Source organism: Caretta caretta, chromosome 14, assembly GCF_965140235.1.
Source record: "Caretta caretta isolate rCarCar2 chromosome 14, rCarCar1.hap1, whole genome shotgun sequence".
Lineage (NCBI taxonomy): Eukaryota > Metazoa > Chordata > Testudines > Cheloniidae > Caretta > Caretta caretta.
In genome coordinates, this window is record NC_134219.1 from 3,971,234 (window position 1) to 3,987,288 (window position 16,055).

Sequence of the window (16,055 nt, forward strand, 5' to 3'; positions counted from 1 at the left end):
CGTGCTCCCTGCAGGGTCAGGCCATAGGGCTCAGCCGGTTCTTTTATATTGGCACCTCTTTGTCTTTTGAACACCACTGCCAGCCCCGCTGTGCCCGCCCCAGAGGGCAGGTGCCAGACCCGCTCCAGGAAGCTTTGCTCTGAAGCCGGGCGCTCGGGCAGGGAAGCCCTCACTGGTGGGGCCCAGTTCTGATCTCCCCGAGGCTGGCGTCAGGCCGGAGAGGCTCCACCCAGCTCTTCTCTCGTGCCCTGGCCCTGGCGACGCTCAGAGCCCAGCCCTGGCTCTGGACCCCAGTGGGGCACACAGGCCTTCTGGGGGACTGCTGGACACTGTCACACTGCAAACACCTGCCGGGGGCGAGGGCGTTTTCCCCCCTGGGGCTTGTCCTGCACCCCGGCCCTGTTCCGCCAGCTCCCTGCCCGGGGCAGCTCGGTCAGACGTTTCCAGCAGTGGCCAGTGACAGCCGGCCCTTGTTGGGGGGAAGCGGAGGATGGGGGCAGTTACACAGTGCCCAAGGGACTGCTGGCCACTGGCCCAGACAGCGGGGGTCGGGGCTGGGGGGACTTGGGCTCGCCTGCTTCTCTCCTGGATGCCGCTCGCTCACCGTGTCTCTCCAAACCACGACAAAACTGAGCCACGATAAAACGTGAGGCAGAGACAAGGCCGGGGCAGGGAGGCAGGATCAACAGCTCCCCCTTAGTGAGCCATCTGCCCCCGCTCAGCACAGCAGGAGATCCAGGGCTGGGAGGGGGATGCATCCCCCGATGACCCTCACCCCAGCCCCACCTAGGCGGGAGAATGGTGGCGTCCTGAGCGAGGCGTGGGCAAGGCAGGCCTAATGGTTGGAGCAGGAGTCGGGAGCAAGGGATCAGGAGCGATCGGGACAGGAACCGGGCAGGGGCAGGAGCGATCACTCAGCCAGCCCGGTTCTACCGCCACCCAGCTGAGCTCATAACCTGTCAGCCGGGGCCTGGGCTGACAAGTCCTGAGGCTCAGCTCGCTCCTGTGCAGCGCGATGTGTGCCAGTGGGTTAACACCCTCCACCCCAGAGGTGGCTGCATTGGGCGGCTGCCACCAGAGGCATGCTGGGATTGGCCCAGCCGGGAGCGCTGTGATCATCTGGGGGTGCGGGGGGACAGCTGTGTGCTGTGGAAAGGGAGGTGCTGCAGGAATGCAGGGGCCTGGCGGTGCTCCCTCTGGCCCAAAGCGCCCGAAGAGCCGGTGACAGTGACGGCTGCCAGGGAGTCGCAGCCGCTCGGGCTAACGAGGCCAGCCAAGCTGGGGCTTGGAACTCCGGGCTTGCTTGGCCGCCAGTGGAAAGCGGGGCAGGGGGAGGGCTGGCAGGACGCTGGTGGCCCCTGGCCTGTCCATTGCGCTGGAGAGCCAGAGCTGAGCTTAGGAAACGGTTTCGTGGCCCAACGGGGGTCCTACACTGCCACCTAGGGGCTGGTCAGGGACTCGGTGGAATTTCAGCACAGTGGTGGCTTGCACACGCTGGTGGCTCGCACGGCTGCTCTCGGAACAGCGGTGCCCTGTTTTTGAGAAGAGGCCTGGCAAGCCATGCCGATTAGCTCTTGTATCTCTGCTGAGCAGCTCTCAGGACACAGGGCCTGCTTGCAGTCATGCACACCAGGCCGGCATGCGCCTGTCCCTGGCTCCAATCTGCCTGTCTGCTCTGTTCTTGTGAGCCGGCAGGGGATTGAAATACGCAAGGATCCTTCTCTCAGACACACTTGGACAGTGCTTGTCTTGTCTCTGCAAATCCCCTGCTAGCTCCCAAGGCCAGGGCAGTCAAGCAGCGCGGACAGGAAGACGGCCCAGCACTCATAGCCCATGGCAGCCCTGGGGTCCTCCAGGCTTGTCAGTCATTATGGAGAGACCGAGGGGTCATCTAGGCTGTGGTGGTAAGTGACATGAGTTTGCTAGGTCTCAGCAGTGAGCGTGCCCCTGAGCAGAAGGCCTCCTGTGCCCTATAGCACAGTCCAGTGTGGTGGCCAGGGCTGGGATTCAGGGGCATCAGCAGAGCCGACTGCGTTTCAGGGGTGGGCTTCACACTGGGGATGAGGAAGTGCGTTGGCAGAGATATGTGCGTGAAGAGGGTGCAGTGCACAAATGGAATATCAGGGGGTGCTGCGGGTCAGGATTGAGGTGCTCTGGCAGAGCTGGGTATGTGGGGAGCCCAGAGCTGGCATAGCCGGGGGCTGCAGGTCGGGATTGCGGTGCCCTGGCAGAGCTGGGTGTGTGGGGAGCCCAGAGCTGGCATAGTCGGGGGCTGCGGGTTGGGATTGAGATACACTGGCAGAGCTGGGTGTGTGGGGAGGCAAGAGCTGGGATAGCTGGGGGCTGCGGGTCGGGATTGCGGTGCCCTGGCAGAGCTGGGTGTGTCTGGAGTCGAGAGCTGGCATAGCCGCGGGCTGCGGGTCGGGATTGAGGTGCTCTGGCAGAGCTGGGTGTGTCTGGAGCTGAGAGCTGGGATAGCTGGGGGCTGCGGGTCGGGATTGAGGTGCCCTGGCAGAGCTGGGTGTGTGGGGAGGCGAGAGCTGGGATAGCCGGGGGCTGCGGGTCGGGATTGAGGTGCTCTGGCAGAGCTGGGTGTGTCTGGAGTCGAGAGCTGGCATAGCCAGGGGCTGCGGGTCGGGATTGAGGTGCCCTGGCAGAGCTGGGTGTGTCTGGAGCCGAGAGCTGGCATAGCCGCGGGCTGTGGGTCGGGATTGAGGTGCCCTGGCAGAGCTGGGTGTGTGGGGAGGCGAGAGCTGGCATAGCCGGGGGCTGCAGGTCGGGATTGAGGTGCCCTGGCAGAGCTGTGTGTGTCTGGAGCCGAGAGCTGGCATAGCCGGGGGCTGCGGGTCGGGATTGAGGTGCTCTGGCAGAGCTGGGTGTGTCTGGAGCCGAGAGCTGACATAGCCGGGGGCTGCAGGTCGGGATTGAGGTGCTCTGGCAGATCTGGGTGTGTCTGGAGCCGAGAGCTGGCATAGCCGGGGGCTGCGGGTCGGGATTGAGGTGCCCTGGCAGAGCTGGGTGTGTCTGGAGCCGAGAGCTGGCATAGCCAGGGGCTGCGGGTCGGGATTGAGGTGCCCTGGCAGAGCTGGGTGTGTCTGGAGCCGAGAGCTGGCATAGCCGGGGGCTGCAGGTCGGGATTGAGGTGCCCTGGCAGAGCTGGGTATGTCTGAAGCCCAGGAGTGGAACAGGGGGCAGGGAGGTATTTTGCCACTTGTGATCGAGGGGCGTCATCAAAGATGGAGCAGGTGGGGGAAGCTTTGTACAGCACGTCCCCACGATATGACTACCTCTCCCAGCTATCAACTCACTGATGCACCCAGGGGTGGCTCAGGGCACATCTAGGTTATCTCAGGCCCCCTGAGAGGTTCCTTGGGGTGAAACAGCCACTTCTTCGACTCCCTTAGCCACCCCCTGCTTGGCATCGGAGCCCTGGCACGGCAGAGCGCTGCGGCTGCTGCTCCCCCCAGATCTCTGTGGGGTCTTGAAGCTAAACCTTTATCGCCCTCCTCCCCTTTGCTGCACCAAAGGCTCCCGGCTCCCATTCTGCAGCCACCGCGTGGGGCAGATTCAATTCCATGTGCAGCCGCGCAGGGGGCGAGATGCTCAACTCGAGCTCTTGTCTGGGTGCCAGCTGACCGGGTGGGGGGCCTCGATGGGGGGCATTGGCAGTGCTGACGCCCTCAGCGGCTGGGCAGGGGGTTTTAGTCTGTCAGGCAGTGACTATCCATTAGTCTCTCGTTATTAAAGTTTAATTTAAACTGTGTATTGAAAAGACAAAACGCAGCCGAATCAAAGCAGTCTGCGGCATTTGATTGGATTTCACGGGGGAGGCTTGGGTTCCCTTATTTATTTACTCCTCTCCGTCTCCGGTTTCTCTCTGTTCTGAAGAAAAATAGTCCAGAGGAGGCCCCGAGGTTAATGCCCCGGCTGCCACTCATGCCTTCCAACAGTGAGGTGCTGCTTTACCCTGCCAGCTCGGGAGGCTGAAGCTAAGGGGCAGTGTTGTCTAGTAGGCAGGCTGCTAGCCTGGGACACTGCTGAGCTGGGTTCTGTTCCTAGCTCCGCACCCCGCTGCATGACTTGGGCAAATCGCTCCCCCTTTCTGTGCATCCCTGTCCCCCTCCTGCCTGGTCTAGGATGTGAACGCTTTGGGGCAGGGACTGTGTGCCATGGGGCTCTGATCGTGGTCGGGGCCCCTGTAATCCCCACATGATTCAATACGGGGGGATGAGTGTTAAATACACAGGGAATTGGCGCCCCATTCCAAGCTGGGGTGAGTGGGGCCTGGCTGGGACGGAGGAGGTAAGCACTCGTGCCCAAGGGCGCCGAAACGAGCCAATGTACATTTATTTTCCTTATCTCCTAATAATCTTCTGAGGCTAGCGAGGGAGAGATAAGCGCAGCAGCCGCGGGTGGCGGTGATGATAAGAGGCTTGGCGTGCAGCTCGATCCAGACTAATCAGAACCACGCCGGGCTGGGTGACCTTGCCAGGCGGGCCGGCCCTGCTCCCCAGGCAGCCTCACTGGGCCCTCTCCTGGGAGCGGCTGAGGCTGCATCCTGTCTCTCCAGGCACTGGAGTCACGTTGGCACAAACTGGGTGGGCTGGAGTGAGCCATGAGGGCCTTTCGAGAGGGGGTGGCACAGCGGCTCGGCCGAGGAGCAGGCAAACAGTGGGGCTTCAGGGACTAGAGCTAGTTTGTCTGAGCGATGCCTGGCAGCGTCCCTGCTCGAGCTGGAGAAGTTGCCTGTTGCCCCAGGCTGGCAGAGCTTGTCTCCCGTCGAGAGCTGGAGCTGGGAAGCCAGGCTGCTCCATGTTCCCCATCCCCAGGGGAAGCTCCTGGGTTCCCTTTGTGTCATGCTGGGGAGCTGGACTGGGCCCCAGGAATGGCCACGCTGACTCATGGCTCGCTTCTCTTTGAGCTGCAATGGGCTTGCTGTGCTCAGAGCAATGCTCTGACTGCAAAGCTAGCATTGACCATGGGGTCCTGTAACCTCCGTCTAGCCCCGGACGTGGGCAGGAAAGGGAGAACGCCACTGGCCAAGCAGAACTTGGCTCTTCTGGGGTTCCTGCGGTGTTTGGCTTGGATCTTGGGCCACGGGGGGGTTGTTTCTCCTGGCTGCCTTAGCCGAGGGGCTGGAGCTACATTCATACAGGAATCTTTGGCTGCAGACAGCATGTCGAAATGCTAGAGTGGAAATACTAAGACAGAAATGAGGCCTTGTGGAAACTTGGGGGAACGAGGATAATCCATGGGACACAGTTATACCAGGGTACAAAAGGGACAGGAAAGGCAGAGTAGGTCGTGCTGCTGGGGGATTGGCATTGTATGTGAAAGACGCATCGAGTCAAAGGGCGGGATGCAGAGATAAAAATTCTGTTCCTTGGAGCAGCTAGTCCTGGAACCCACAGGGCGGGAGGCAGTTCTTCATTTAGTGCTAAGTGTCACACCGGGTCTGGTCCAAGAGGTGAATGCAGCTGAACTGCTTGATAATAGTGACCAGAATGTGCTAAATTTAACAGCCTTGTAGGGGGGAAATGCCAAAGAGACCCACCGCTGTAGCATTTCACTTCCAAACAGGGAACGACACGGAAACGAGGAAGCTAATTAGACGGCAATCAACAGGAGCAGTCACCAGAGTGAAATGCCTGCAAGCTGCATGGAGACTATTTCAAAACACCATAATAGAGGCTCGAATGAAATATGGACCCTAAATAAAAAAGGAACAGTCAAGGGGCCAAAAAATGCCTCCAGGGCTCAGCAGCAGAGTAAAAGAGGCGGCTAGAGGCAAAAAATCCTCCTTTAAAAGTAGGAAGTCGAATCCTGGTGAGGGAAAGAGAAAGGAGCATAAACTCTGGCCAGTCGAGTGTAAAAGTGTAATAAAGTCAGCCAAGAAAGACTCTGAAGAGCGCCTAGCGAATGGCACGGCTCAACCCTTTACAGCCACTTCCTTACCTGGGGTCCCCTCGGAAAGGGGGCAGAACAGGGTTGTTTTCAGAGACAGCCCCTGGGACTTTGCTTCGCTTTAATCTGATGCCTGGAGGTCAAGTGTGATGCATTGACCCGCGGCACCAGCTCCCAGCATTGGCCCCAGACCTGGGCGGGGATCCCCCAGGCAAGGGGCCCACACAAGCTCCAGACTCCCCTGCCGTGCTGAGTGGTAGGTGTGGGAATGGTGTGGCCATTAACGGCACAGCAGTGAAAGGGAAAAGCACATGCATTAAAGGCTGCAGTCCAGAATGTGGGGGAAGGAGCCCTGAGCTCGCTCCCCTTCCCTCGTGGGGTCAGCAGGGCCAAGGATGCTTGTTCCCCAAGGCCCAGAATAGACCTGAAGGTCTCTGGGTCCTTGCTGGGGGTCAGAGCTGTGCAGCCGGGTGCCAGTGACTCAGAGCAGCGCTTTGTCGGGAATTCGTTTGGCCTCTGTGAAGCTCAGAGGCTGCAAGCAAAGGTCAGGAGTTCTGGGACAGCCCCTCCAGACGTCTCTACCTTTGACAGCCTGCTGCTTCTCCATCATGTGAATCGTCTCCTATCCCCGCCACAGGCAGACACGGGCAGTGGGGCAGCTAGTGAACACTGCTCGTGTTTCCTGGCAGAAATACGTACGCGGCGCTTGTCTGCGTTGTGTCCTGTACTATGAGGAGTGCCGAATCCTGCACCAGGGTGCCAATTTCACCGCAGCAAGAGGTTTCTCCCATCCCACTCTTGGCGTGGTTGCTTTTGAAAGGCATGCGTTAGGGTATGCGTTAGAGCAAGGGCAGCCACGTGGCTGCGAAGCCCATAAGAACGGCCAAATTGGGTCACATAGGCACTGACTCCTTGGGTGCTCCGGGGCCGGAGCACCCACAGGGAAAAATAGTGGATGCTCCCTCCCAGCGCTTCCCGCCGGCCGCAGATCAGCTGTTCAGCAGCGTGCAGGAGGTGCTGGGGAGGAGAGGGAGGAGTGAGGGCGGGGTGCCCTTGGGGGCAGAGCAGGGGTCAGCAACTCATAAAGATGGTGCCTATGTTGGGTCAGACCAAGGGTCCATCTAGCCCAGTGGTTCCCAAACTGGGGTTCGCGAAATGTATCAGGGGGTTCTCGGGAAAAAAAATTCTGTAATGGCAGACAGAGCCGTCCCTAGGGACCCCAGGCGCCAGGGCCCGGCAGCTCAAGGCCCGGGACCATGACTTCCTGGCAGAACAAGTTTAAGTTTTGTTGTAGTCATGCATTGTTTGCCTGGACTGCTCAAGACCCGAATGCTTGTGGGAGGAACTCTTTATCTGGGTTGGCTTCTTAAATACCTTTGTGCTGGTTCACGTCTGTACTCCTGGATGAAACATGTAGGAGGCTTAATCGAAGTGATATGAGCTACAAAAGTGAGATCTTGGAAGAGTGTTGCCATTTTCATAATGTAATAAAATTAATAATGTAATGATCAATAATAATGTAATAATAGTGTGTAACAAGCGTGTCAAAAAAAAAAAAATTATTTCCAAGATCACTGCTTTTATAATTTATGCTCAGGTAAGGGAGAAAATCCCTGGCAATATTCATTTTCAGGAGGGGGTTTGCGAGATTTGATATTTTCGTGAAAGGTGTTCACGGGTTGGGAACCACTGATCTCACCCAATTTTCTGTCTTCTGACAGTGCCCAGTGCCAGGTGCTTCTGAAGCAAAGAACAGAACAGGGCAATTTATTGACTGATCCATCCCCTTATTGCCCAGTCCCAGCCTCTCGCAGTCAGAGGTTTAGGGTCATCTCTGCAGCATGGGCTTGTGTCCCTGGGCATCTTGGCTAATAGCCACTGATGGATCTATGCTCCACAAAGCATCATGGGTAAAAAATGCAAATATATCCTGCAGGCTGTGTTCCTGTAATACCATTGGCTGCCAGCAGGGGGGCTTTCTCTTTTTCCCTCCCTTCCCCCACCCCTCCAGCTTCTTTCATGGGTTGGGGCATCTGTGGTCTGGCTTTGGAGAAGTAACGGGCACCTGATGAGCGACTGCAGCGAGGCACATCAGTAGCTAAGTGCCTGGATCGTTGTGGTTCTGCACAGAGAGACGTAAAGGTAGTGGGAACTTGGTTAGTCTCTTGGCTGAGGTGACAGATTGTGGTTGGCCTCCCAGCGTACCTAATCAGTTGCGTGTCTGTATCTATTTAGTCACCTCTCCCTCTCTCCCTCTAGGTACATGATCACATCATTGGACCGCACCCATGCCGGCATCTACCGCTGCATCGTCCGCAATCGGATGGGGGCCCTCTTGCAAAGGCAGACGGAAGTCCAGGTGGCATGTAAGTCGCACCCTCCTTCTTGTCTCCGTTGGTGGGTGAGTTTTTGTACCCGGAGTTGGAGTGCCCTGAAGAATCCACCAGGGCCCAAAGACCTTCACGGCCCACGGCGGGCAGATGTCATTGTTCTTAATTCTGGTTATGACAGTAGCGCCTGACCGAGGCCGGGGCCCCCCTGCGCTAGGTGCCATATGAACACAGAACAGCAAAGAGGCCCTGCCCCAAGGACCTTCCAATCTTGTGTCTGGTGATGCTACCTCTATATGGGCAGAGCCCTTCGTGAGCAGTGGTGACCTCGGGATAAATTCCTCGCCGGGTGTAACTCCCCCGAGTGAATTCCACTCTTGTCGTTAAGAGATGCTCAGTGCAGTAGATTCGGCTGGCTCAGACTCTGGCTAAGAGACCAGCAGCAAAGGGGTCGGAATTGGAGCTCCGTTTTCGACACACTAAAGGTTCACAGACAGGGCATCCTGGCACTGGCTGGAAAAGGGGGGGAACAGCGAGGTGACAAAATGTGCAGGACACAGGAGAGAGCATGAAGAACTTCAGAGGGGCCTAATGAAGCGAGGGGAACGGGCGGCAGGACGGTAGATAGAATTCACCGCAAGACAATACACGCTGGAAGGAATCATTTGAGCCACTCAGACACACTGCTGGGCTTGAAATTAGCTGCAACCGGGCCATGAGTTGGGGGTGTTGGCAGAGTTGTGAGAAGTTTCCAAGACTGGGATAGCTGCAGGTTGGAATTGGGGGTCACTGCAGAGCTGGGGGGTGAGGAGCCCAGGGCTGGGATAGCTGGAGGCTACAGGTTGGGATTGAGGGTCACTGGCAGAGCTGGGGGTGGGGAGCCCAGGGCTGGGATAGCCAGGGGGCTGTGGTTCAGCACGAAGGGAGCATTGACAGAACCGGGGGGTGCAGGGCCAAACTGGAATAGCAGGGGGGGCTGTGGGTCAGGACTGGGGTGTTTTGGCAGAGCTAGGGCAGGGGCAGCTTGCCCCACTCCTATCTCAAGCTGGCATCGTCCAGGCTTCACTCAGAAGTAGAATTCACCCAGGAGCGAGAGAAATCTGTTCCTCTGAGTAGCCTTCGACAGGCACCCAAAGTAAACAGCATTTACAATCATTATGGAAAGCAAATGCAAACGCTGGTGTGGGGCAAGCCGACCGCATAAATCAGCAGTGAGGCATCTGCAGGCGCCCTAAAGAGCGGAAAGGCTGGAAGGAAGATGATGGATTTCAGGCTGGCGTGAGGCGCGGGATTGCCAGATGGCTCCTGCCGAGCCGTGTGGAGCTGGCGAGTCTCGTCCGTCAGAGAGAGGGGAAAGAACTGGAGCAACGGGGCCAAGGAGCGTGGGGCTGGGAAGCAACGCGGCCAGTGGTGGGTCCCAGTCTGGGTCGGGGCCCACCCCTGGCCGCGTTGCTTCCTACCCCTTTTGCCAGGAGCTGCACAGACACCTGCTGAGAGACGGGCACTGCCCTGAAGGGCCGACACTGTAAAGAGACGAGGCAGGCAGGATCAGGCCCTGAGGCAGGCAACCAGCACAGCAGGCTGGGACAGCCCCTCTCGGGCAGAGGGGTGGTTGTTTTGGAGGTTCACATGGGGCATGTGGAAGGCAGGGACCCAGAGCCAGCCGTGCGCCCAGGGCTGGCTGACCTAGCTCCCCGCCTCTCAGCACGGGAGAAGGGCAGAGGCAGAATTGGCTGGGAAGCGTTTGAAAAGGGAGGGGTGGCCTAGGCTGGCAGGAAGCGGGCAGAAGGGGGATCCTCGCTGGGCACGGTGCTGTTGAGGGAGGCAGGGGGGTGCCCCAACCATGGGGTCAAACACCACAGCGGCAGGGGGCTGGTAATGCAGGGATGACAGGAGCCTGGTTGGCTGGGGGGCTTGCTGTCCCGCAGCGCCCGGGCTCTTTGGATCCCCCTCATTCGGCGCTAGGATGAAAGCCTCGGGCCAGGACCGGTTCTCAGCAGTAACGAAGGGAAAAGCCGGGCGACTCGTTCTAATTAACTGAGCCGCCTCTCATCTGACAGCTACTCAGCCGGGGGCGGGAGGGGGAACGCTGGAGCACAGCGTCCTTGACCCACTGACCGCGTCCTTGAGTGTTTGTCACCCCAAGGCTTTTCTGTCTTCCTCCCTTCCGGGTCTGGTTCTCCCAGCACTGTTCCCACGCAGGCCTGAGGCCTCTTGGGATGGGCTACGTGCCCCCTCCCCTCACGGCAGACCTACATCCTTCAGGGGTGAGCCCCGCATCGCTGCAATCAGAACCACCGCAGCCACCTGAGCAGGCCTGCGCACTCCCAGCCGCCTCTGCGAATGGGGTCCCGTGCCCGCTGGTCACGAGCACAGCCTGGGAAGGGCTGCCATCTCCAGTGGGCCGTGTAACAGCAATGCGCTGGCCCCTGCTTTGGGCAGAGGCCCCATGATTCACCAGCGGGGCAGCCCTCCGGGCTAGCAAGGTGGAGGCTGCACAGCAAGCCGGTCTCGGGCGTTTTAACCATCAGGTCACCTGCCCCTGCTCAGAGCCCCGTCTGCGCAGCAGCCTCCCCTGGTCCCACCCGGCAGAGCTGGCAGGGGGGCGAATTACAGCTCCTAACGGGCACAGCCTCACCCTCAGAGCAAAGCTCTGCTAGAACGAAAGGGTGGCCTCTGAGCTACGACTCCAGAGATCTGGGTTCAGGGCCTAGCCCTGCCACAGCCTCCCTGTGTGCCCTTGGGCGAGTCACTTCCTCTCCCCGGGCCCTGTTGTCTGTTTAGATTTCGAGGGACTGTCTCCTGCGATGGCTAAGCCCAGCACCTAGCGCAGCTGGGCTCTGCGTGCGAGACCAACCAGCTCCCTACACTCGCCCCAGCCCGGGGTGGGGCTAAGCGGGTTGTCAAGGCAGCACAGAGCAGGTGGAGGTCGAACAAGCCTGTTGCAGGCAACAGATTTTCAAGGTGAAATATTAAAATGGCAGGACGAGGTTCCCTCAGTCGTCGTCCCTGACACGTCCAGCGAGGGCTTTCGCCCCGCCCGAGCTGCCCCAGTGGGACTCACAGCGGCTGGATCTGAAGATGCAAACGCTCGTCTACCCTTTTGTTTGATAACGGAACCGCTCGTTGCCGTCGTTGAAAAACCTGGCAAAAAAGCCGCAGCGACAGGCCCAGCAGGCTGTGGCTGGGAGCCGGTGCGAGAACAGGCTGGAAGTAAGGTGCACACTGTTTGCAGGGAAGACAATTCACCGTTGCGACAAGATAGCTAGGGAAATGGGGGACATGAAGTCTTTAAATCAAGACTCTTTCTCAAAGGCACGCTCTCGCTCAGCCAGAAGGTGAGGGCTGCATGCTGGAATCATGGGGGTGGGGGTGTTCTGTGACGTAGGAGGTCACATTAGATGGTCCCCATGTGCCATTTGAGCCTTACAAATCTATGAATCAAAAAGTACCGGCACACCCAGGTGAGCTCTCCTGGGTTCCTCAGAAACTCAGCCCATCCTCTGCAGTGCAAGAGATTTCCGGGCCGTTGTAATGAGCTGAGGAATCTGTCTGAGCAAGCCCCCGCTTGTGTCTCATTGTCTCATCTAGCATTAAAGTCTCCAAGCAGAGCCAAGCAGTGACAGAACGGTACAATCCAGCTGATCGGTAAGGGGGCCCTTGCAGCTTAGTTTGAAAATGGCCCAGGCCTTGGTGCAATGAGTTTGGTGGCTCTGTGTCTGGACTGGGACCGTTCCTGGTGTGGGCTGCAGGAGTGGCACTTAATCCTGTGGGCCAAAGCAGGGCTCAAGCAGTGCCCTAGGTATTGTCTTGGCCCCCTGCCCAGCGGTGATTTCACTCCAGTGCTGAGGGACTGGCTTTCTCCTCTGGTCATTTGGATGGGAGCCCACCCCACTCCAGTGTCACCCCCAGAGCTGGTCCCAGCCAGATCCCCATGAGCCCCGCTCCCGAAGAGTGATGACAAATCAAGAAGCTAATGAGAAATTAATAAGGCAGCTGCGCTAACAACTAATGATAATGGCGAAGTCGTTAAAAAAAGATTCTTTACATGTTTTTAATTACAGCAATTAAGGGAAGTCAATAAAATATCTCCCCTCCCTCCCCTCTTCCTCACACACCCTAGTTTACTCCGTTTACTCCTATTTTTTGAAACCGCAATACATTTCCAGGGTGCGCGTGGCTGAGCAGTAAGACGGCAGAGTGAGACTCTGACCTTGCCCGCAGTGCCACGGTCATGAGTCGGCTCGAACCATCCACACAGTTGGCCTATCCTAGGAGATTAGGGTTGGAAGCTCATCTGGGAGCTCATCTAGTCCAAACCCCTGCTCAAAGCAGCGCCAACCCCAGCTAAATCATCCCAGCCAGGGCTCTGTCAAGCCTGACCTTAAAAACCTCTAAGGATGGAGATCCCACCACCTCCCTAGAGAACCCGTTCCCGTGCTTCACCACCCTCCTCGTGAAATAGTGTTTCCTAATATCCAATAGTGGATATAAATAGTGGTTCCTCCTGCTTCTCTAATGCATTCAGCCCTGTGGACTTCCCCCATGTGTTGAAGCGGTAGGGGGTTATCCACAAAGGGTATGGAGCCTTGAATGGGCGTGCCTTCATTTCCTCAGCTCGCCCTGCCCTCCTCTCCCCAAGGTGTGCTCAGCGGGCAGGCTGAATGGAGCACGGGTGGGTTGTCTTCAGGGACTGAACTCACGACCTCGAAGCATGAGCCTCTGCCGCTTCGGTTGAAGCACCAGGTCTGTTCATGTGGAGGCAGGAGGGGATTCACAGCCGTCTGTGGGTCACCCCAAAATGCGATTTCTTTGTGGCACCTGGGAATAGGCCCCCAGTGTGCCGGGCGCTGGACAAGCCCAGGACAAAGGGACGGTCTCTGCCCCAAAGCCTTTCCAGTCACGGTCAAAGACATGAAACGAGGGATGGATGCAGACGGGCGGAGGGGGGAGGCACCAGGAGACAGTGAGGCAGTACTGGTCAGCATGTCGGGCTGTGGTCTCTGCACACCAGCAGCTGAACCATGGCCGAAGCTTAGTGTCGGCATTGCAGCAAAGGAGAGTCTAGCCCTGCCATGAGCAGGAGACAAAGAGCTGCCCGTGACCTTCGGAGCCAGGCATGGCAGCTGAGCAGCGAGGCTGGTGCTGGGGACAGCCACGTTGGCCCTGCTCGGGATGGGGGCGAGCGGCAGGCCCATGCGGTGGCAAGGAGACGGACACAGACAGTTCCCTCCTTGGCCCACGCTCTGGTGCTGGGCTCCGAGAGCACCTTGCCGGCTCCCTGCTGGCCCTGACCCCTTTGTCTCTGTTTATTTTCCAGACATGGGCAGCTTCGAGGAGAGTGAGACGCACCAGAGCGTGTCCCACGGCGAAGCGGCCGTCATCCACGCCCCCCGCATCGCCAGCTTCCCACAGCCCCAGGTCACCTGGTTCCGGGACGGCCGGAAAATCCCCCCCAGCAGCCGCATGTGAGTCCTAGACCCAGCCCTGGAGGGACGCCTGTGGGCGGGGTGGGGCGGGAAGGAGCCGCTGTCTCTAGGGAGGCCAAAGACAGTTGCCCCGGTGGCCCAACAGCACCGGCTGGAACGGGACGGGGTGAAGGTTTGGGGCCTGCTGCCTGTGGGGGGTTGTTGTGGCCTATGCAGGCAGGGGGTTCTCTAACTAAATAACCCCCTACTGAGCAAGGCAAGCCCACCCTGACTGCGCAAGGTGACTTCCCCCCAGGCCGCCCGCACGGCAGTACTGAGCGCGGTCCCCAGGGCAGCAATCCAGCCGGGCCTGGAAGGGCACGACTGGCATCAGGGCAGCGCTCACTCTGCACCCTACTGCGCCCCCCTGCAGCAGCGCAGACCCCCAGGGAACGCTGGGGGCAGGAGTAGTGTTCCGAGCACACTGGGACGGCGGTGTGGAGGGAAACACCAAGCCTTCCTCTTGCATGTGTCCACGCACCAGCTTCTCACTCCTCTTCCCCGTCTGCCCCCTAGCTTCACCCCCTGCCTGCCAAGCGCCTGCTGCACGTCAGGAGACAGAGAAAACCCCTGAGCACATGCCCCATGGCCCCCAGGGGCCCTGTACTGCACCTTCCCCTGGGGGAGTCTGCACTCCAGCGTGTCCTCCCCTGGCGAACAGCCCTCTGGGGAGCCAGCCTGCTTACCAGCCCGCAAACCAGCCCGCAAACCAGCCCCCCGCCTCCTCCCCGGGCTCTGCGCGCTGATTCAATTAAACGCCCGCTCCGTCACCCTGCTCCTGGCAGTTACAGCAGATTAATATTCATGTCGGAGTTCAAAGGGGTCCTGGAGAGCGAATCGGCTGGTGTCTGTAGGGCAGAGATACGGATCTGATGAATGCTATCAGGCTGGCAGAGGCAGGCCAGGGTGGCATGTAGCCACCAGCCCTGGGAGCCCACTATCTGACTGGGAAATTCAGCTTCCCGCCCCCTACCTGGTGATTAGCAGCTGCTTATCAACCAACTGGCCGGGTCCTGCCCATGCCAGGACAAGCAGGGAGCAGCCGGCCGGTGGGTTTGTTTATTCGTTTATTTATTTGGGATTGATTTGCTTTTGTCCTCTAATTAAATTATCAGGCGGCTGCAGGAGCTCGACTAACTAACTACAGAATCCTGTCTAGGAGAGCAGGGAGAGGGAAGAAATGTACCCATGGCAACAATGGGTAACGAGGAGATGCAGCCCTTCATTTATTTAACGGAGGCTGGCAGTGATGGAGCTGCTTAGGGTGACAGCTTGCATCCAAAACACAGGGGATTCTCCCCATTTACCTTCCCCTCATCTCCCCCACCCCTTACCGGCCTTCTGTCCCCTTAGCATCTTAAGGCCTTGGCCCCCAGCTTCTTCCCTGGTGCCCCCAGCTCCTTCTCCGCTTCCAGACAGCACCTGCACCGTGCCACTCTCTGCAGGAGATTCAGTGTTACCGTTTTACCTCCAATCTTGATACACTGGTGCGTGGAGGTCAGTGTCATTCACCCAGCTCTCCAAGCGGCGGTGGCTCAGCTGATGGAAGAATTCTTCCGTCCACCTAACTACGGCGCGCAGGGCGTGAAATGTTTCACAGCCTTGAGCCCCGGAGCTCGTGGCGTAGCCCAGGCCTGAGAGCAGCCGGCGCTCTGCCTTGCGTGGTTTGCGTGCAGGACACAGACTAACTGACGCTTTCCGTTTTAAATTGTCAACCACGTGAAGGGTTACTTTCCTTTCAATGGAGTCGCCTCCGAGGCAGCAGCCGGTCGCCCCCGGCACTGAGCTGTTCCATACAGTCACGGCCAAGCGGTATCAGTGCAAAGTATTGATTATCATTGTCATGACATCCCTAGAGCCCCTTTCTTCCTCGGGATTCCAGGGGGTTTGTAGTCTGTTCTTAGAGCCGTCACGGCACCTCCACACAGCCACGCGGCGCGCCAGCAGGAGCCAGGGAGTACGGCCAAGGGGCTGAGCTCTCCAGGCAAACAGAACCAGGACACTAATAACCCAACAGCGGCAGCACAGCACCTCCTGGTGGTGCGTCAGGGTATTGCTCAGAAAGTATTTCAGGGCAAAGAGCACCCCCTGCTGACGGACCTGTGGAATGCTGGTGCTTCCCGGTGTGCCGAGGGTGAGCCTAACAGAGGGAAGGGGAGCCACGTCCCTTTTGACTTCAAAGATCTCTGTAGCGATTGGGTTCCCAGCATGATGCAAACCCCCAGTCCTGGGTGCCCGCTTGCTAGGTCCCCAGAGCTGAGGTCCCCTGCCTTCGGGATAGCTCATCCCAGCATGCATCAGGGCCCAGCAGCCTTCCACAGCCGGGTGAGATTCCCAGCTCTGATGGCTCGGA

General features: G+C 58.8%; 1 protein-coding gene across 5 annotated transcripts in view; it reads left to right on the forward strand.

The window, feature by feature from the left end:
• Nucleotides 1-16,055, forward strand: part of SDK2 (sidekick cell adhesion molecule 2) — a 185,210-nt gene that overhangs the window by 118,805 nt on the left and 50,350 nt on the right. For all 5 annotated transcript variants that reach the window (XM_048818024.2, XM_048818026.2, XM_048818025.2 and 2 more), the window contains exons 3-4: nt 8,164-8,270; nt 13,555-13,702. In XM_048818024.2, the coding sequence (XP_048673981.2) occupies nt 8,164-8,270; nt 13,555-13,702 (255 nt within the window). The remainder of the gene's footprint in view (nt 1-8,163; nt 8,271-13,554; nt 13,703-16,055) is intronic.